Raw genomic sequence first — 22710 nt, forward strand, 5'->3', positions numbered from 1 at the left:
GTTTGTTACATCACATTAATTTCAGGATGTTTTCTCTTACTTACCTAGTAACAAAGATTTACCTCATAACAAAGATTTCAGAAAAGCAGGGGGAAAAAACCAGTTCAGCAGAAGGGAGAGATTTGTAGTAGATAATAGTAGACTGCAGCTTATTATCAAATTGTTAACAAGAAGTAATTTTATGTGGCCTGAAAGTGTGAGATCATCATATGGGAACAATGAGATAACAAATGGACATCTCACATGTGACATAGGTAACTACCTATGGTAATTAAAAAGCAAAACTAGTTGAAGACAAACTGTATTTTGCACAGACCCATTATGAAGCATTTTATAGAAGATATAGTCAAAGTGTTACATAGGATGAGAACTGTGTTTAGGTTGCCATATGTACTATTAAAGGAGATCACAGATCTGTTGAGATAAAAAAAAATCTACTTAGATCACATAAATGTAAAACTCTTTTAAAAGTGTATCATCACAATAACCCTTCTTGGTAGATGAAATAAGTATGCAATTTTTTTTTTTTCAGATGAGAAAACCAGGGCTTAGAGAGGTTCTGATTTGCATAAGGTCATATATATAGCTAGTAAATGTTTGGGTCACAATTCAAATCCAGGTTTTGTGACACCAAATTTAGTCTGCTTAGTCTAACAATTACCAATATTAGAGATAGGCTTAGGTTTTGGATCTGTGATTTCTTTGCATTGGGAATTACAAGGAAAAGGATCTCCTTTCGGTACACGTCAATACTGTCTCTGAAATTAGTGGTCTTACAGAGTTGCTTAAAAGTACCAAAAGGTCTCCCAGGATCACAAATCTAATGTATCCAAGGCAAGACTTGAACATAGATCTTTCTAGTGTCCTTTTTGCCATACCATATTCTGTTATTAATCCCCAGCAAATCACTAATACATCTTGGATCAGTTGTTTTCTTCAAAAGAACTGAAATTCAAAAGCCCAAAGAGCCAATAATAATAGTTCCTATGTAGTGCTTTATTGTTACAAAGCACTATATTCGCAGTAACCATGAAGTAGACTACAAAATACTGTTAACACATCCTCTCCTGCTGTTTACTTTGTCTTTTCTAGGCTTTCCTGCCACTCTCTCCTTCTGCCTCTTAACTACTCCTCTTCCTTCTTTGCTGGCTCATTATCTAGATCTTGATCCATATGGTTTTTGTCAGTGTTTCCCCAAGGCTTTCCTAGGTTCCCTCCCCTTTGTACTCTCTCAGGGACCTCATTGATTCCTGTGGGTTTAATTATCATCTGTATTTTTATGACTCCCAGAGATATGTATCTAGCTCCAATTTCTTCCCTTAGCTTCAATCCCACATCACCAATTGCCTATTGGATATTTCAATGTGGATATCCTGGATATCCCAGTATTCTCTGAATCTCAACAGTTCCAGAACTAAACTCATTACCTTTCTCTTCAAACTCAGCCTTCTTTCGAGTCTTCCACATTTCTAGGGTTGGTATCACAGTTCTTTCAATCTCTCAGGTTCACCACCTTGGTGTTATACTCAAGACCTCAGTCTCCCTCCTCCTCACAATCCAGGTAGTTGCTGTATTTTGCTGTTTCTACGTCCACAGCATCTCTTGCCATCAACCTTCCCCTCTATTTGGGTGGCTTCCATTTTAGTTTCTTTCACCTTGCTTCAGTTAGTTCTCTTCCCACTTCATTCTACTTGCCCCACTGCTGCCAAAGTGATTTTCCTTAAGCATAGATCTGATTGTGTTACCCCCCTACTTAATAAACTCTAGTGGCTTCCTAATACCAAATCTGGAGTTATGTATAAACTCATTTGTTTATCTTTTATTTTTGTTATCTTTTTGACCTCATTTTACATTATATGAGACACTCTTCCCCACTGCATATTTCATACTGTTTCAATATATTGATAAGCTATGCAGAATTTTTTCTCCTCTTTTTCTTTTGTGTTATATGGAATGACCCTGGGGAGGGAGAGGAATACTGAGGACATTTATAATGTGAAAATGATGTCAATAAAAACATTTTTTAAAAAGAAAAATAATTCTGAGCACACGTTCTGAAGAGGAATTTCTTATAGATGATGACATCCTCCATATACTATTCTTTATTCATAACATATTGTCACTCAGAAGTGTTGGCCTAAATATCCACATCAGAAAAACTCTGTGACATACAGTTCAATGAGCAAAACCACAGAGTCGGTACCTATGTCTTGGACAGATAGTGAATGTTTGTGGAGCATTGTCCAGTGTTGAACAGAAGGAAGCAAACAGACTGCACTGATTTGGAAAATTGTGCAGTGATTTTAATTCAAACATCTCCTTAACATCAGTGTAATTCTAGTGATACTTTATGAGTGTGAATTATGGAGTGCTAGTTTCAAAAAAATTAAAGTTGAGGGTCACCTGAAAGGCAGTGCAGTGGCTCACAAGCATCTTACAATGAATTGTAGAAAATTTTTGTTTTAAAAAAAAAAAGTGTCCCCAGAGCAATGTGGAACCTAACAAAAAGACGTGCTGGTTACGTAGCAGGCTTGTAGACTAACTTGTGGACATCCCATTGTGTTATTCATATAATGCCAGCAGAAGGAGAGGCAGGCCTCCAGCATACTGTATGAATTTACTCTGGAAAAATCATATAAGTACTGGAGTTGTATATAGGTACTATATAGTACCATACAGAAGTCCATGTGTTGGTAGACATAGATGAATTCTGATGCATGATTTGGAGGAAATACATTGAGATAACAGAGCTACCAAAATGTAAAAATACTGGAAAATTAATACTTTAGGTAGATTAATTTGACCTAGGTTGTAAAGAATGATTGGACAGAGTGGTAAATAAATCAGACCAGAGGCTGTTATGATAGCTGTGGTGTGGAATAATAAGAGTTTGTTTCTTTTTTAAACTGTAGTTGCAAGAGTGGGAGTAGAAACAAAAGGAAGGGACAGGTTGAATAGCCATTTCATGGTATCATAGGTTATGAAGCCAGTTGGCTGCTAGGCGATGTCAGGTAAGGGAGAGCTAATTTCCTTTTTTTTTTTTTTTTTTTCCAAAAAAAAAAAATATTTATTTATTTTTAGTTTACACAAGATTTTGAGTTTCAAATTTTCTCCCCATTTTTCCCTTCCCCCACCCCAAGACATCATGCATTCTGATTCCCCCTTCCCCCCATCTGCCCTCCCTTCTAGCACACTCCTCCCTTCCCATATCCCCATCTCCTCTTTTTTCTTGTAGGGCAAGATAGATTTCTATACCCCATTACCTGTATTTCTTATTTCCCAGTTGCATGTAAAAACAAAGGGAGAGCTAATTTCACTGATCCTCAACCTGTTACCTCTTTCCCTGATGTTTTTATTGTCATCATCATCATTTTATCACTATTCATTTGGTTTCCTATGGATTTTTAAAGGGAGCACAAGGATATTATCATAGGATCATAGGTTTTAGTACCTGAAAGTAACCTTGTAAACTCATTTTTAAAGGCAGTTAAAATTGAGTAAAAATAAATCCTCTCTATTGTTTGTGTGGTTCATATTTCTGTATATTTCATATGTACAACTATCCTTCCATTCATTTTAATTAATAATCATGGTATCATCTTTTACTCCTCATTCTCACCTCACATTTGATTGCTAGATAGTATCTCCATCATTTTTCCCTTCTGTCCCCTCACATATGTACCACCACAATTCAGACCTTCTTTATCTCTTGCCTAGACTATTGCAGTAACTTCCTAACTAGTCTCCCTGTCTAGAAGAACTGGCTTCTTCTCTTATTTCCCATCCTTCCTCCATATATCTTCCAAAGTAATATTCCTTAACTTTAGATTTGACCATGGTTCTCCTGCTCAGTAAACTCTAGTGGCTTCCTGTTATCTCTAGAATTAATTATAAATTCCTCTTTTGGGCATTTAAAGACCTTTACAACTTTCAGCCTCTCTTTACACCCTTATTACATAATATTCATGTATCCTATGATCTATTCAAACTAGCATTCTTAATATTCCTCATACGTAATGCACCATGTCCCCCATCTTCATAGCTTTGTATTGACTGTCCTCAATGTCTAGAATACACCCCCACACCTACTTCCCTTCTCTCGTAGAACTCAAGTAAAAGATCACCTTCCACATCAAGCCATTTTTGGTCCCCTCTACCTACTCTATTGTCTTGTCCCCAATTTTCTTTGTGTTACCTATATACAGGTTAGTTTTGCTATAGTGCTTGTTTTGAAAACACAGATCTTTTCCAATAAGTTGACATATTGGGGAACAATTAGAGCATAACACAAATTTCTTGTTTGCTCATGTGGAATTTTGTCGGGGAGAATCAGCTGCCATGTCCTAGAATTGCAGCTGCCCTCTTCCTCATAGCTATTGACTTTGCAAACCTGGCTCCATGAAAATAAGCTGAGTAGGTAGATGTTTGAGGTGTCGGATTCAGCCACTATTTAGTGTAGCAGTTGTGTTTTTCTTATTCATTTCACAGGTTACCATTTTCATTAGGTTCCTGTTGTTTAATATCCTTGATGAATTTTTTTGTCCCCATAAGCCCTTTGGTTTTTATTACACAGTTTTGCATAGCAGGATGGTGATTTTTCTTCTTTTAGCAATTCCTGTTTCATTGGGGCAACTGGGTGGTGCAGTGGATAGAGTGCCAGTCTTGGAGTCAGGGAGACTCATCTTCTTGCGTTGAAATTTGGCCTCAGGTGCTTCCTACCAGCACGACTCTAGGCAAGTCACTTAACCCTGTTTGCCTCAGTTTTATCATCTGGAGCTGGAGAAGGAAATGGCAAACCACTCTACTATCTTTGCCAAGAAAACCCGAAATGGGGTCACACAGTTGGTTGGACATAACTGAAAAAAGACTGAACAACAATAAAATTGTTGCATTAAACCAGAACTAACTATCTAGTTATGTGCATTTGGCTCTTTTGGAAGGCTTCAGGATCTTTGAAGATAGTGCTTGTTTCACTGTTCTTTGTTGTATCTGTAGTTCGTGGTACAATATCTGACATCTAGTAAGTGTTTGATAAATACTTACTGATTAATTTTACCTTATATGTTGTTTAGAGGTTGTGACCTGTATTTGTGGGTGGTTGTGTAATAGTTTGTCTTGTGTAGAATGAAGTCTGATCCTCAAGGATTTTACTAAAGAAAACCCTAGTATTTGGTTAAATTCAGCCAGCATTAGTTAAGTACCTGCTATGTCCCAGGTACGTTGCTCAAAGACTAAAGAAAAACAGTCTCTCTGCTGAAGGCCCTACATTTGACTGGGTGGTCAATATGTGCATGGTTAAGTAAATACAAAATACACACCAAGTAATGTTAGCAGAGGGGAAATGTTTTCTGAGGGGGACATAAAGTATGTAACTGACTCGTCTAATAATTAACACAGTGACTTTGAGGGAATAGTAAGCATGAATTATCTTTGTGATAGATGCAGCCACTGTGGTGTGATAAGAAATTGTCTGATTTGTTGCTTACATTAATAATCGAAATAAAAGCCAAATTTCACTTGAGGGTTAGTGAAAATAAAAATGCAACATTTTTCCTATCCAAGTTTCACAGACCCTCCCAAATTTATCTCTAGGGACAGTGAGAGCTTTTAATGAGTTTTAAACTCCGGAGAGACTAGAGGGCTAGATATGTAGATTTGAGCCCTAGTCATAGAGATCGTTGAAACCATGAGAGGTGATAAGATTACTTAGAGAAAGGAGAGAAAAGAGCCCAGAACAGAGACTGTTGAACAGAGATAGCTGCATATCGATGGTGATCCACCAAAGGAAAAGTAGAAGGTGGGAGACCCAGAAAATAACAATGTCAGGAAAGTCCAAGTGGAAGCAGCTTTGGCTCCTTTGCATTAGACGTGGAGATGCGCTTCCCTTACACGTTGAAGAGAAGGTGAGAAGGGTAAGGATGAAGAAAACACTCAGCATTTATTTAGTAAAGAGCAAGGTCAGCTTCTTAGCAGGAATGGAAGAGAGAATGCAGAAAGTTGAGGAAAGGGAGGGTTCTTTCAGTGCACACAGCTTTAATATTGTGTTCCATGTACCTGGATAATAACTTAACATTATTTACTGTTTATTAATTGAAGCACTTCTACATTTTCAACAACAGTAACATTTGTTTCATGATTTTGTTTATGTTTGGTCTTTTTAATTTTCTTCTGGTCTTTTAGCTTTTAAGAGAAAGATAATAGCAATAAAATTAATAGAATATAAAAAGATCACACTTTATGTTTCCTACCCTTTAGATATTTGGAATTCTAAGTGTAAATAAAATCTCCTTTTGTGCTTTAAGTGAAGTAAATAATTTTTCATTGTACCCAAACTTTCTATCTTTACTATTCTATCTTTTTTTAATCTTTCTCCCTCTCTTTTCCCTTTTATTTTGTTTCTTGCCCATTTATTGCAACAAATATAAAACAGGGATTTATGAAGTTATCATTATTGACACAAGATAGCTTAGAACACTGTACTTTTACATCAGTTTTTCTTTTTAACTACTGAAAGTTTCTATGGAAATATTTATTAATCCATGTTGCATTTCTGTCCATTTATGAAACTAATTTGTTAAGTGGATGATTAATTGGAATCTAAAGATAAATTTCCAGTTATTTCTGATATATTTCTCCCATAATGAAGTTGCATGTTACAAAAAATTTTTAAAAACTCATTTTTCTCAACTCTACATTTGTTTACTTCCCCTTTCTCCATCTGTTCCAATTTCTCCTTAAAGTGGATGGGTTTATTTAGTGAAATTGACTTCCTTGAAAGAGGAAATGCTATTTTTAGTGTAACCTGTACATAAACAACAATCTTCTCAAAACCTTTCCTAAGTGGTCAACCAGTCCTTTGCTTAAGGATCTCTGGGGAAGAAAAACCAACTACTTCATTTTTCTTTCCATTTTTGAGTAGTTCTGGCTCTTAGAAAGCTTTTCTTTACCTTAACACTAAATACTCCTCTTTGCACCTTCCTTGCATTACTTAGTTGTGTCCTTTGGAGACAAGTAGAACAAGCCTGCTCCCTCTGTGACAGCCCTTCAAATTCCTAAAGACAACTACCCTATTCTTCCTAAATCCAGGGCAAACTTTCTCAGTTCCATCAGCCCATCTTCACATGGAAGGATCTCAAGGTGCTTACCTAGATTTAGATTTGGTGAGAACTCCCTCTTTACTAACTCTGGTTCTAGGGAATTTAGTCATCTGAAAGGGAGTGTGGGGTATTTAACTCTCAGCAATAACCTGGAACTTCACAGTCTCTTAAAATATGCAGTCTGAAATTTCAGTCTTTGGTCCTGACCTAATGACTGTCTACCTCTCAGAACCCTTCGTTTGGATTAAACCTATTTTTCCTCTTCACCATGTGACTTCTTGTCTTTCAAAACTCCCTCAATCAGTCATTTCACAATCTTGACTCTGTATTAACCTTGTAATAGTTCAAGGTATTGGAACTATACTGCTTTTGAATATATCACCTATTGGTTTTTGTTTTTGATTTCTTCTCTGTTTGCCTACGCAAAGTCTATGTGTAGAAATGGAAATGAAGTGTGTAAACCTAGGGGCAAAGATTAGGTGGGGAGTAGAAGAGGGCTATTGCAGAGACTGTAAAGAAACTTTCAGATAACAACTCTGAAATAACAACAGAAGTATTCATCCACGACTAGAGCAGAGATGACTGCTAGGGAGAAGTCATAGAAAAATGCATTTTCTTTCATATTTCTTTAATATAAGTAACGTAGTAAACATATGTACTTAGTCCCAAGAAATGCAGATAAGGGGTGCCATTTTAAAAATGTAGTTTAGTGAAGGAAAGGGTCACTTTTTCCTTCCAACCTGCCCGAATTCCAATTCTTTTATTTGCACCCCCCCAGCCAGTAAGTGAACCTAAAGTGCAGACAGGTTATTTTCTCTATGCCTTTTCTATAGACTTCCATACATCTTCTCTCTATCTCACCACTCCATCCACATAGACATAGTAAATATTCATGGGAGATCACTTATATAGTAACTGCCTAAAATGCTAGATTTTCTGAGCATCACTTGTTTTCTGTAAGAGTAACTCATTTAAGATATACATTTATCGACCACCTGATTATACCCAGAACCATCGAAAATTTACAAAATGTTTTACATGGTTAAGTTAGCAAATTTAATATTTAAAATGAGTTATAGCACAACTCTTGTAGAAAACCAGACTTTAGATTGTGAAGCTTCTTGGATTCATGGTTAGTCTGACATATGTGATTTCTTCCCAAGTCTACTATATTGTTTTCAGAAGTTCCTCATTAAAAGTAAAATGCAAGAGTGATTCTCTCACGTTGTTAGGTAGAGATGAGCTAAAATGCCCTTGCTGTCACTCTTGCTCTCTCGCCTGTCCTTTCACCCTCCTTCTCTTCCTTCCCCCTCTCCGCCTTCATCCCCCTTTCTTTTCCTCATGCTCTCCTGGCCTGATAACAAGACCTAAGGCTTTTGGCCTCACTGCTTTTGGTAAGCAGCCAAAATAGGGCATTATTTACAATTTGAGAAGAGAAAGGTCAGTGCTTGGCTCATGGCCCAGTTAACAAGGGTGCTGACTATGTCCCCTGTGGACTGGGAGGGACCAAAAGAGCAAGTTTTTACAAACAAATTTTGAAAGATAATATTGTTGTCATCAAATTATTTTTTAACAAGATCTGTGATTTCATTGGTATAGTGAACTCCTCATGAGGAAACTAGCTCTACCAGTATAAAACAGCAACTTCCATCTATCCTATGTTTATTTTATGTTGTATAGTTATTTACTTCTTGTCTTCCCTATTAGAGTCTACATTTCTTTATTGCTTTTCTTTACATCCCTTGGCTTAGCATACCTGGAACTAGGTATATTCTTGACAAATGCTTGTTGACTGACTACAGTTTAAATATTTGCCTGAGGCACCTGAATAGTTAAAGACTTGCCCAGAATCTTGGCCAGCATTTATTTCAGGCAAAACTTGAAACAAATTTACCTGACTTAGAACAGGCTCTCTGTCTACTATACCATACTGCTGTTTCCCTGATAGTATTATTAGTAGAATTGAAAACAAAAAGCGTTGTTATCTTTCCTCATCAACGCTAGATCAGTGATTCTCATTTAGTGGTTTGAACAATGGTACAAGTTATGCAATGCCCAGTTATGTTACAAATATATTTTTTCTCTGTGACAGGCATGTGTATATTCATCATATTATAGGTTTGTTTCTTCAGTGATTCAAAATCATCATGATTATGTGGGCAGTGATTTTGGTATTTGTGCAATTACTACATCAGACTCTGCTTCTGACTCAGGGCAGTGTGTTCTTGCAGTACCTCGACTTGTTACCAAATTGTTTCTAAACTACCACAAGGGCTCAAACCAGTTCCCAATGAATGGTCTGATGCATTTGTATACCCTTATTTAATTTCTGTACATTGTAGGGGAGCAGCTCCCTAATCCCTTCTCTTACTCTCTAATCATACTCATCATCTGTGTAATCATATGACTGAGCTGTTCTGTGCATTTGAGTTTTTGTGGTATGAATGAATAGCAGGCTGTTTAAAAATCATGATCCTTGAGCATGCAACATTACATACCGTCTTGAAACCATCATGGACCATTTCAAATTTTCTGCAGAAAAAGACTTTACATTGCCTCTCATTTCAGTATTAAAGGCTATTTTTAAACTTGTCCTCCACTTGTGTTACTGTTCTATTTGGCATATTTTCAAATGAACTATTTGGCAGTATTGATTAGTCATTAACTTCTGAGAAAGTATAACTGGTGTGTAAGTGATAGAACAGAAGAAAGTCATTGCTGAAGATATTTTTGTCTTATAAAAGTTAGTTTATATATATATATATATATATATATAAACATTTTTTAAAAAAATGAAACTATTGTCATTAACCAGTAGAAAATTAAATATTGTATATTGTTACTAGCTATTCATTATATGGCTAAATGGGTAAAAATTTTAAAATGAATTTCTGTCTCTTAGCAAGAGAGCTTGTAAAATTCCCCTACTCTTCTCCCCCCTATATAATTGTGTGAGCAAACATTTTCATCTTATTCTTATTTTAAATCAAAATATGAAACTCAGTGTGTGGACCCAGTTTTATGACTGTATGATGTTGAGCCAAATATTTCAAATTTTAAATAAAGTTTACCATTGAAATTAAGTTTTCATGTGTTTATTATGTTAAATGTTTTCTAAGTTGTAACTTATTAAGAATGAATTACTATATGCTGGGCATTATGCTAAGTACAGATAATGATAAGTATATAAAGTCTTACTGGATTATTTTAATTTTTACAGAATGTCCTACATAAAATACTAATAATTATTTATATTACAATTTTGTATTTAGTTTTAGTAATTAGAAGTAGAATAAAAATTTATATTAAAGCTATAAAATGCTATTTTAATTTTGGAGCTTTGAGGGGCAAAAGTTAGCATTATCGTAAGACTTAATGAATAAATCTAAGAGAGTAGTATATTAAATTACTCTGAATAAACATGACACCTTTTCTTGTTATTGTTGAAAGGGGTTTGAGGGATAAAAAACACTGGGACTCACTTATTTAGCTAAAGCTAAAACAATATGTATTCAGTGACTTCTGTGTGTAAGGCAAAAGTAACGGAGGTCAGAAATAAAGTTCAGTTTGTAAGCTAGATCCTGGGACAACAAAATGCACGCATTTTATTAAAAATCCAAATTGATAAAGGAATATATAGTGGACTGGGTGCAATGTTGAATCACAGAGAGATAACTTTTGACTAGGGGGAATCAAGGAAGACTCTGGAAGAGGAGGTATTTGAACTAGGTGTTTCATCATCTATTTAGCAAGAGGACTTTATTTTAGGAGCCACAGAGTAACTTTCCATATATAGATGGGCCAGGAGGTAGGGAAGACAGAAAGGAGTTTGGTTTGGCTAGAATGTGAAATTTGTAAGGGGTAAAAAGGTAAATCAGAGCCAGATTATGGAGGTCATTCAGTGTCAGGCTAAGGAGTTTGAAATTCATTCTCATTCTGTCTTCTACTCATGTGTATGGCATTTCCCTGATTTCTATTTTATGCTAGAAAGTCTTGTTTCTCAAACTATTGGTGGTTGTATTTTATTCTCATTATTTGAAATCATTGTTCTGATTTAAAACTGGTCTGCTAGGTGCCATACTATATCATGAAGAAGTAGAGGAAAAAGCAGGATCAACAAAGATTTAACTGGTTATCAAGAATTTTTTAAAAGAACTAGGAAACAAGAATTTTAGTGGGTAACACAAACAGCATATGATCCTGATTTGACTAAATTATTTTTTATTGTCACAAGAGCTTTGTCTTTGCATTTTTGAAAACAATGTTGCAGATTCATTTCAACATTGCAAATGTGCAGAAAATGTTTCTCTGCAAGATAAAATTTGGAATTCATATTAAAAATAGGTTTACATAGAGCAAAATTCCTTCATAACAAGTTTGAGTTACTATTCAGTTATCTATAGGATTATCTGCCTGGTATTAAGAATATTCATTCTTTTGACTTTTTGAAGAACTATTTAGGTACTACCTAAGATAGTTATGAGCCCAGATATCCTTTAGACTTTAGGAGCCAGCATCACCTTAAAGGCAGTATCCCTGGCTACCTAAACTTTAGTATTACAGCCTTGGGGTCCTTCTGGTGGATTGATCCCTCCATATATTTGCCTTTACTTACCTTATCATTTGTTAGAAGGTTCTAAGCTACCCTGAAAATTTTTCAGGAAATTCCTCATGTGGTTTAAGGAAAGAAGTTGTATTTTATGAATTATTGGGCCAAATAATTCTTATTTCTGTGTAATATGATCAGTATCTATACCAGAACCGCACCAAGAGTGTCTGGTTTGTCCCTTAAGGAGGGGACAGTTATTTAGCAATTGATAGCATAGAAATACAAGTAGAGGGTGTAGTATCCTACCATGCCATAAGGAGGCCTCTTGATTTGACTGAAAATATGCCCAAAATTGGAGAATGAATCCACGAACTCAGGCTGGTGCATCCATGTGAACGGAATAGTTGTCCTGGGAAGAACATACCCCTTACCTGGAGTTAGAGAGAGCTAGATAGTCCAGATCTTAGAGCAAATTACGATTTCCCACTTTATGCTGAGGGTTAGATCAAAAGCTTAAGTTACTAAATTTAGAATACTGCGGATACCCTTCGTATGCCCTTATGGTCCGAAAGTCATCAGAAGAAAATTAGGTATGCAGATTCACTGATGGATCACTGTAACTGAGAAAGCCCTAATTTGAGGCCAATGAACAAGACTAGAGAAAACATCAGAGGAATAAGAGCAGCCGCCACCTGAAAAGAGAAGCTGATTTACCATTGTTGTTGAGAACTTTATAATGGTTCTCAGTGGCCTATTAGACTAAATATGGAATCTTCCATAGTCTTCATATCATCTAAATTTTGGTTCCCACTGCCTCCTGCTTATTACAATGAATCATATTATAGATAGCATTTAATAGCAGTTATAAATGGAGACAGGTGGAGTTTGGTGTAATGTCATAGGGGTGATAGAGTACCTGGGGCAGGCTTTATGAAGAGGCTGGGAATGAAATAGGCAGAGAGAAGAGGGAGGGATAGTGTGCAATGAGAACAGAATCCATCCCCTTAGTTAAAGTAACCTTTGCCCTTCTTTCTGACATCACCATTGCAGTGATTTTTTGCTTTTCTGAAATTCTGTTTGATGTCATATATATCACTTGGTTGTATAGCTATATTCCTCTAAGATTGCTGTGACCAAAAGTAGCTGTGAAGTAACGTTGTTAATTTATTATAACCAAGTCACAATACTAATTATAACATTGTTCCAAAGGAGCTAACTGCCCCATGTGTGTAACTGTAACACTTTTTTAAAAAAACAGTGAAAAATTGTGTATATCTTTTTAACATTGAGCAATGTTACAATTGGATTTACAAAAACAGAGTTGGGCAGGCAAGAACTGCACAGCATGAGAATCAGTTCAAAACAAGGGCCTGCTATGTGCTAGGCATTATGACAGGTTCTGAAATGGGTGTACAAAGTCAAGGAACGACCTGTGTGCAAACAGGCTGTATACAGCATCAGTTGTGCACATTCTTAGAGGTAAGACTACCATTTAGAAGCATAGGACAGGATTTTTGCACAAGGTGGACTTCAGCTGAGATTTTGAAGGAGGTCAGGAAGTGGAAATGAGGAGTGACAACCAGCTAGGCCTGAAGGACAGCCAGGGAAAACTTTAAAGCCAGGTAATGTGTGAGGATCTGCTGAGAAGCCAGTGTCAAAGAATGAAGTGATCTCTATTTGCAAAGGACTTCACATTCTTATGGTGAGGATAATAAGTATGTGGACAAATTAAATATAAGCAGAATAAATACAAATAAATAAAAAAGTTAAATAGAGGGTAGCTTGAGAAGAGACGGTGCTACCCGTTGAGGGGATCAGAAAAGGCTTTATGTAAAAGGTCATGTTTGAGCTGCATCTTAAAAGAAGAGAAGCATTTTCTGAGGCTGAGGGGAAGATTGGATGGGTTGCAATTTGTATCTGTGAAGGAAATTCCCATGTCTTTTAAAATCTCTTCATTATTGTGTTAATCTTACCTCCCAGCTACAGAGGTAAACTTTTAAACCATTTTTTAAATTGTGAATTTCTCCAACACCAAAAAAAACCCAACCCCAAAATATTTCCATAAACAAAATAGAATGAGGGTGCTACTTTGGCACAGTGGAGAGAATGCTACACCTGGAGTCAGAATACTCATCTTTCTGAGTTCAAATTCCACCTCAGACACTTCCTAGCTGTATGACCCTGGGCAAGTCACTTAACCCTGTTTGCCCTAGTTTCCCCATCTGTAAAATGAACCAGAGAAGAAAATGCCAAGCTATTTCATTATCTCTGTGAAGAAAACCCCAAATGGGGTCATGAAGAGTTGGACACAACTGAAAATTACCGAATATTGCAATAAAGTGACAAGAGTATTATATATGAGATAAAATTTTAATTTTGGAGAGCTTGCTTTTTTTTTAAGTATACATCCAGATGAAAGTGACCAAGATCGACAACGTTACAGGCAGACTTAATGGCCAGTTTATAACCTGTGCAGTTTGTGGAGGGATTCGTAGAATGGGGGAATTGGATGATTCTGCCAAGAAGTGATGGTATTGTTTCAAAATTAAGGACTGAGGCGAATAGGGTTAAGTGACTTGCCCAGGGTGACACAACCAGTAAGTGTCCGAGGCCAGATTTGAATACAGGAAGATAAGTCTATCCACTCTGCCACCCGCCTCACCCCTCCATTTCCCCTGCCACTTCTCTATTTTTAAAAAATGGACAGAAATATATTTTTTCTCCCTCACAGTCCACCAAAAAAAGAGAAAAAAGATTTCTTATAAGATGTATCTATAGTCAAGCCAAACAAATTTCCCCAGTGGCTGTACACACACAAAAACAATGTTTTATTCTGTAAACTAAATCCATCACCCCTTTGTAATGAATGACATATTTCATCATCTGTCCGCTGAAATCTTGAATGGTCACTGCACTGATTGTAGTTTACAGCTTTTCAGAGTTGTCTGTTTTTGTAGTTTTCTCCTATATGATGTTTTATTGGATCTGTTCGTTCCACTCTTCATTGGTTTATAAAAGTCCCCCAAATGACTCATTTTTGTAATATTGATGTTTTAGATGTTTTAGCACAACTCGTTCTGTTCCTGCTCACTTCAGTCTGCGTCATTTTATGTAGGTCTTCCCAAGTCTTTTTGAAATCATTTATTTCCTCATTTCTGACAGCACGATAACATCCCATCATATTTATATACCACAACTCAGACTGCCATTTCTTAACTGTGGGACATTCTCTTGATTTCATATTTTTTTCCTACCACAAAGAGAGCTATAAACATATTTGTACAAATCAGACCTTTTCCTTTTCCTTTGATCTATTTTGAGTATAAGTCTAGCACCAGAATAGCTTCAAAGGGAAATGTGCTCTTTGGTAACTTGTTGTGTATAATTACAAATTGTTTTCCAAAATGGTTGTACCCATTCATAGGTCCATCAACAGTGCCTCAAGGTCTTTGTTTTCCTACAGTCCCTCCCATGTTTATCATTGTCCTTTGATTATCTTTGCCACTCTGATAGGTGTGTGCTTCCAATTATAGATGAGGAAATTAAGGTGCAGAGAAGTTAAATGACTTGCCCAGATTTGAGCAGCTATATTAAATATCTAAGGCAGGATTAGAACTCAGATCTTTCTCATTTTAAGTCCAACATTGTCCACTGTGCCACCTAGGTATATATGTCTTGTCCTCCTTGATGGAATGAGCTTCTTGAGGGGAAGGATGGTTTCATTGGTATTTTTGTGTCTCTAGGGTCTAGCACAGTACCTGGAACACTATTAATGTTTATTGATTAAGCAACTTATTGATTCACTTAGGCACAGAGATGGTAGATAGATGGTTGTGTGTCAGGGACAGTAAGAAGGACAGTTTAGCTGAACCACAGAAAGCATGAATGGAAGTAATGTATAATAAGCCTAATAAAGAAGGTTAAGAGGAAGCTAGATATTCTAGTGGATGAAACATCTGGCTTGTAGACAGGAAGACCTGAGTTCAAATCCAGCCTCAGGGACACTTACTGGCTGAGTGACCCTGGGCAGGTCGCTTGGCCCTGTTTGCCTCAGTTTCTCCATCTGGAAAATGATGAGCTGGAGAAGGAAATAGCAAATCACCATAGGATTTTTGCCAAGAAAACCCCAAATGTGGGATCACAAAGAGTTGGACACAACTGAACAACAATAAAAAAAGGAGATTAAAGCCAGACTATGAAATAGGTGCTTGTATTTAGATCCTACATGTAATAGGAAGTGCTTCTTAAAAGCAGGGGAATTAGTCAGACCTGTATTTTATGTCACTTGATGATATGAGTTTCCAGTTAACTTGGGTAATTTCTAAAGTTCTAAGATTCTACTGTAAATGAAGCTTCCTCCAGAAAACCACACATTTAATAATTTGAAAAATCTTCCTATATTAACCTGCTTTATTGGTTTTATGATAAGTAGACTTGTACAGAAAGGTATTTCACCTGAATATATGATGTTAGGAGAAACGCTCAAATCATGTAGAGAATATTATATTTCTATATTAAAGTAATAAAAATTAAAGATCAGAGATATTAGGAAAGAGGAATTGATGAGATCTGAACATGTTCTTTAGAGTAGTCATTTGGTTAGCTCTAGAAATATATATTACCTTGATTTATTAGTAATAAGTACATGCTGCCTTATTTAAATGTTCTTATCCATGATCTAAAATGATTATTTCACCTTGTAACTATAAATTTGTTATCAACTCTCATGAAACTTTTTACTGTAATGTCTGAAATATGCAATCTCTTAATACTTTTGGTATACTAATTTTATAGAAATAATAGTTTTAAATTTTAAAAATTCATTTTTTTTTCTTGTTTGCAGGAGCTAGAGTTAATGCCAAAGACAGCAAATGGTTGACTCCTTTACACAGAGCAGTTGCATCTTGTAGTGAGGTATGAAACTTTTTTAGTAGCATAATTTTTGAAGAAATGGTTACCTAGTGGCCATATTATCACTGGCAGAAGAATCTATAAGAACCTACTTGATTAAGCCCCTGTCTTCTCTCCATAAGTGGGGAAACCTTTGGGTCTCTAGCATCCAGTGCAGGCAGAAGTGCATCCAGGTACCCTTCTCTCTACCCCCTCTATAAACATGCTCATTTGGTCAAGATCATTTCTCTCCTAGGGAATTCTTTCTTCACAACTCTGTAAGAAATTCTTGAGCTCCACTGCCTACTTTTGACCTATGAGGCCATGCTGCTTCTGTACTACTGTTTCTGATGATGGGATTAGATATTCATTTAATTAATATAATTAATCATGGTAACTGAGAAAGTATTGGTAAAAGGATAGTTGCAAGAAAATTTAAAAACAAGGAGAAATGACTTGTAACTTTCCTGTTCACACTATGTCATAGCTTTTTGAAAATTAATTCAGATTGAGTTGTAGAAGAAGCATCTGGAACCTTAAAGTGTCCCTAATTAACTTTGAGACCTTGGCCAAGGTCTATAATATCCTAGGCCTTAACATCCACATTGTAAAATTAGGGAGATGAACTAGAATCTAGTATGGTCTCAAAGTTAGGGTTCTAGATTATAACAATAGCTGCAGAGCATGGTGCAGTACAAATGTATCATGGGTCTACTGTGTGTGAGATACTTTGCTAAGCATTCAGGATACAAAAATGAAAAATGTCATAGTCCTTTCCCTTAAGAAACTTAGATTTTGATTGCGAAAGTAGGGCATGCAGAAAAAAAAAATACTACTGGATGGAAAATGACTTGAATAAAACAGGTGACTGAGCTGGAAAGCATCAGAGGGAGGCTTCGTGGAGGAGTGATAGCATCTGGGTAAAGACTTAGAGGAAGGGAACAGTTTCTTCAGTTGTCAGAGCTCAGGATGTGTGTTCCAGGCATCCCAACAAGATCAGAGTAAGACTGAACAATAGCTGTTGAACCCATTTGCATGGGATGTAGAGTGCTTGAAGGCCAGAATAGCATGTGAAAGAAGTGTCTCTCTTCTCTTCTCTTCCTCTCCTCCTCCTCCCTCCCCTCCCCCGCCCCCAGCTCCTCCCAATGGACTTTGCTTCCATAAGTATCTCTAACTTGGCAATCATAGTACTCCTCTTCTGAAAATGCCCTCAGTCTGCTTTAGTTCCCTGTGTAAACAATGGGAATACTAATGGCATCTACCTGACCTGGCTGTTGTGTCAGGTACTTAGCACAGACAGTATGTGCTGCACATAGTGGACCCTGAAAAAATACTTATTTCTCTCCCACCTTCCTCATAGCTGACAAGTCTCTTTCTGAAGTGAGTCTGGTCATGTTCCATGTCTATATAAGAATCTTAGAATTCTTGATTTAGAGAGACATCATAGGTCCTCTCTCCAGTTCTCAAGACCTGCAGGTGGTTTTATTTTTCTACATCCCACGGGGAGCAGCAGAGCTGGCCCTGAATCCAGCTCCTCTGACTCAATACCAGGACAGCTTCTGTGGTTGCACCGTGCTGGTGCCTCTTCCCCCCAGAACTAAACACAAGTTCCCTTCATTCTTCCTGCTCATTTCAGTCTGAGTTCAAGCCAAACTGGCTTTGTTGCTGGGATCCAAATGAGGCATTTCTGTATGTTCCCCCCTCACCCTCCTGCCCCAACCTTGAAGTGTCTTTCCTCCCAAGGCAGAGTTCCGAAGCTGCCTTTTGAGTACTCTATCCTTTGATTTATATGTGTATGTGCTGAGTCCCCCAAGTCCACTCTGTGGGAGCAGCAACCACTTTGTTTGTTATTTCTGGCACCTAAATGCTTGTTTGTTGAATTTAATTTTGAGGAATAAAGGGAGACAATATAAGAGTCAGAATTATGATTGAGGAATAGCTAAGAAAACATAGGTCATTTGCTGAAGGAATTTTTACTTTTTTATAACTATGAACAAGAATTAACAATAGGAAATACTCTGTTTGGAGCAATCAGCAACATGAAATATCAAGAGAAAAATCTTATGTTGCCTAGATGATTAAGTCACATGTTTACATGATTGTCTATACTATGTTATCAAAAGAATCTTCAGTTTAGGGGGATTTGTTAAAGTATATTAATAAATAAGTTTTTATGGTTGCAAAATTCACAAAAGCTTCTACCATTAATATTAATTTTCTCAGTGGTATTTGTGTATTTTTACAACTGTTCTTTCCTTTTTCACTCATTTTTATTTACACAAATTTTTCAGGAAGCTGTCCAGGTATTGTTGAAGCATTCAGCAGATGTTAATGCTCGTGATAAAAACTGGCAAACTCCTTTACACATAGCTGCTGCAAACAAAGCTGTCCAGTGTGCTGAAGCTTTGGTGCCCCTCCTAAGCAATGTAAATGTGTCTGATAGAGCTGGCAGGACAGCCTTACATCATGCAGCATTCAGCGGACATGTTGAGGTATGCAATCAATTATTTAGTGTTCTATAAGAGCAGTTTTTGTTCTTTGGAATGAAAAAAATTATTTGTTTGATAAAAACAAAAGTATTTTGGACTTCATTTTTCTTCGTGTGTGTGTGTGTGTGTGTGTGTGTGTGTGTGTGTGTGTGTGTGTGTTCCTCCTTCGTTGCCAAAGAAGACTGTACCATCAGAGAAATAATGGCATGACTTGCACTTGACTTTGTTTTGAGTGAGGGAGGGCTGTGCAGGTCACTAGCCTTACTTCTAACAAAGCCTTAAGTTCTCATTCCAGTAGACATTTGTATCTAATTATCATTATTGTAGAAGTTTTTTTTTAATTCCACAATTATAATCAGTTATGTTTAATCTGTAGAACATATAGTCTTTAGCAAGAATTATGGAAGCTAAGTACCAGGTTGCTGTGTTGCATAATTTCTTTGGTTTATTTTCCCTACTATCATAGAATCATAGAATTTCATAACTTGCAGGAAATTTAAAAAAGATCGAGTCCAAGGTTTCAAGTTAATTTAAAAGCATTATTAAATTCATAATATCCCTTAGAGTGGCTTAGTGGCACAACAGATAGAGCTCTGGACCTTGAGTTAGGAGGGTCTGAGTTCACATCCAGCCTCAGACACTTATTAGCTTTGTGACTCTGGGCAAGTGATTTCATTTCATTTTTTTTTTTTTTTTGAAGGCAGGAGAGGCAAGGCATTTGGTGTAAAGTGATTTACTCAAGATCACGAAGCGTCAAGTGTCTGAGGCCAGATTTGAGCTGAAGTCCTCCTGACTTCAGGGCAGTGCTGTATTCACTGCACTACCAGCTGCCCCCAAGTGATTTCACTCCTGTTTTGCTTCAGTTTCCTTTTCTGTAAAATGGAGGTTATCTCCCAGGGTTGTAGTGAGGATTAAATGAGCTGATTAGAAAGTGGGTGCATAGTAGGCATTTAATAAATGTTTGTTTCCTTCCTTTTCCTCCTTCCTTTGTGTTTTCTCATTAAATGGTTACAAGTAGTCCAACTACTTTCTTGTGGGGGCCCATGAAATTTTTTTTTTTTTACATTAAAAAAGCAATCCATATACTCCCAAAAAATTATTTGGAAACTTTTTCTAGTTCTGTCCTCTCATTTTGAATATGAAATAACTGAGGCCCATTCATGTTGAAGACCTTGCCCACAGGCACCTCCTTAATGGCGTTATGAAGACCAAGAAACATCTCAATTTTTTGCATTAATATGAAATTATATTGTTTGTTTATCTCAGATGGTCAATTTACTGCTGTCCAGAGGTGCCAATATTAATGCATTTGACAAGAAGGACAGACGTGCTATTCATTGGGCAGCATATATGGGTATGTAGCTTTATTTCATTTTTGATCTGTGTTTTATAAATCACACATTACAATCCTTGTGATTGAATTATTATCTTAATCATTTTTGTAGAAGTTAAGGAAGAAATGAAAGAAGAAAATGTAGAAAATAGTTATATACAGATTACACATACCATTATTGGAAGACCATGTCCAGTCCTATTTTGAATCATTCTGTTAATATGAAATGTTGAATATATAGAGTATTTAATTCTCCTCTTCTTCCCTCATCTGATCTGATTTTGAGCTGCTGTGGAGGTATCTTCCCAGAAAATGGCATGAAAGTCAAAAACACAGGTGTTAATACACTGAACCTACGGGAAATAGGGGACTAGGTTCCCACAACCATCATAAGTTAATCTTTTGCTAGAGCTTGCTGAAGATACCCTTTTCTGCATACATACAATTCTTTATAACAAAACATTAATTCTGATCATTGTACTTTGCCTAACATAGTAGTCATGAAGTAATCCATGAAATTGCTATTTTTAAAAACATTTTTTCTCACTAGTAATTCCCTAGATTTCTGTGATCTTTAGTGCTGACACCTCAATTTTTAAAAACATTGATTTCAGACAATATTCACTTTACGTAACACATGAAATCTACAGTACCATAAATAAAGTATAGCAAATTAAATTCTTAAAACTAAAACATTTTTTAACCTGAATTTTAACTTCTACTGGATCTGATGTCAGAGAGTCATGAATGTGCACAGTTGCCAAATATGAAATTGAAAATGAGGTGGTTAAGAAAATCACAGGAATGCTTCTAGTCACGTGAATGTTGGAGATAAACTGTATATGGATTTTTAGCCCTTTAGGTCTAAATCTAGTCCATTAATCAATTATTAAGCACCTCCTATGTGCCAGTCATGGTCACAGTTCTAATAATGTGTCATAAGCATATAAATAATTTGTTCTACTTTGTCATGTTTTTTATCTCATGAGCTGCAAACCTATTAGAGTTAAACAGAGTTAGCTCAGAATTCACAGGAAATGTGATAAAGGACTAGCCTTCCAAATATAAAATCTTCTGTTTGACTCTTGAAGTCATTCGTTAACTTTGCGCCTTCCTGCTTTTCTGGTCTTCATGTTTCTGACTCTTCATGACTAACTTCTTTGATCTTGCTCACACAAGATGTTCCCATCTCTGGGCCTCGGCACCATTTCTCTGGCTGTTCCCCATACCTGTAATACTCTCCTTCCTGATCTACATCTCCTGTTTTCCCTCACCTTCTTCAAGTATCAGCTACAATGCCATTTTCTGCAAGAAGCCTTGCCTGATAACTCCTAAATGACAGTGCGTTTCATCTAATTTTCTCCAGTTTATCCTGTCTGTGTCTTGTTTGTACACAGCTGCTGCCATGTTGTCTCTTCCAGTAGAGCAAGGGCCATCTTTTTGCCTTTCTTTGTATCTCCTGTGCTTAGCACGGGACCTGGCACACAGTGACTGCTTTTCTTCCCCAATAATGAATTGCTTGTTTTACTTATTAAATCCTTTGTTGAAGACTGGGAATCAGGAGATTGGATTTACCATAGGGTAGCTTGGGGAGTACACTAACTTTGAAGTTTTGTGTGAGTATATGTGTATGTGTTGTAGAGAAATGGACAAAGAATACCACCCCACTCCTGGGGCGGGGGGGGGTGTGTGTGTGTGTGTGTATACATATAGTATACATGGCGTGTATGTCATGAATGTATGTGTGTCTCAGCTATTAAGGGTGGTTGTCCCAAATAAATCTTAATATGGAAATGCTTTCATTTTTAAAAAAATTTGATGATGCCTAGAAAATGCAAATTATGTTAAAGAATGTGTAGATTAGGTATAGTGTACAAAAGCTTTCCTGCTTGTACTTGGCTTGTAGCTCTTGCTTGAAAGGGAAGGTAGGAAGGAGCAGCAAGTTGCCTCCAGTTGTTCTTGCCCAGAATAGCGCAGTACACATAGCTTAGGGCTTATGGGGCTGGTTTTGGTTTTGGTTTTGGTTTTTGGTTCGTTTTTTGTCCAAGTATGGTGTAGGGAGCTTCATGCTGTCTGAGCTGTCCCTTCCAACTATTCTATTTATACACATTGGGAAAAAATTCATAGCTCTCTCCCTCCTTTCACTTTCGATGTATTGAGCTAGATTAGGAATGACACAAAGTTTCCACACAGGAGGAGGGGAGAGAATATGAGCTCTTTGATTGCATATTCTTGGAATGACGGCAACACATTTGATTAGAGCGTGGCCAACTGTACCTCTCTACTTGCGCATCCAATCCTGTTACTGGCCCTCTTTAACTCTTGGCCATATTCTTTCATAATAAATCTCAC

At 36.7% G+C, this 22710-nt stretch overlaps 1 protein-coding gene across 3 annotated transcripts in view; it reads left to right on the plus strand.

The window, feature by feature from the left end:
* ANKRD28 (ankyrin repeat domain 28) overlaps nt 1-22710 on the plus strand; it is a 218832-nt gene that overhangs the window by 104297 nt on the left and 91825 nt on the right. For all 3 annotated transcript variants that reach the window (XM_072651271.1, XM_072651270.1, XM_072651273.1), the window contains 3 exons: nt 16490-16560; nt 18828-19028; nt 20292-20379. In XM_072651271.1, the coding sequence (XP_072507372.1) occupies nt 16490-16560; nt 18828-19028; nt 20292-20379 (360 nt within the window). The remainder of the gene's footprint in view (nt 1-16489; nt 16561-18827; nt 19029-20291; nt 20380-22710) is intronic.

This window comes from Notamacropus eugenii, chromosome 3 (genome assembly GCF_028372415.1).
Source record: "Notamacropus eugenii isolate mMacEug1 chromosome 3, mMacEug1.pri_v2, whole genome shotgun sequence".
In the NCBI taxonomy this organism is placed as follows: Eukaryota; Metazoa; Chordata; class Mammalia; order Diprotodontia; family Macropodidae; genus Notamacropus; species Notamacropus eugenii.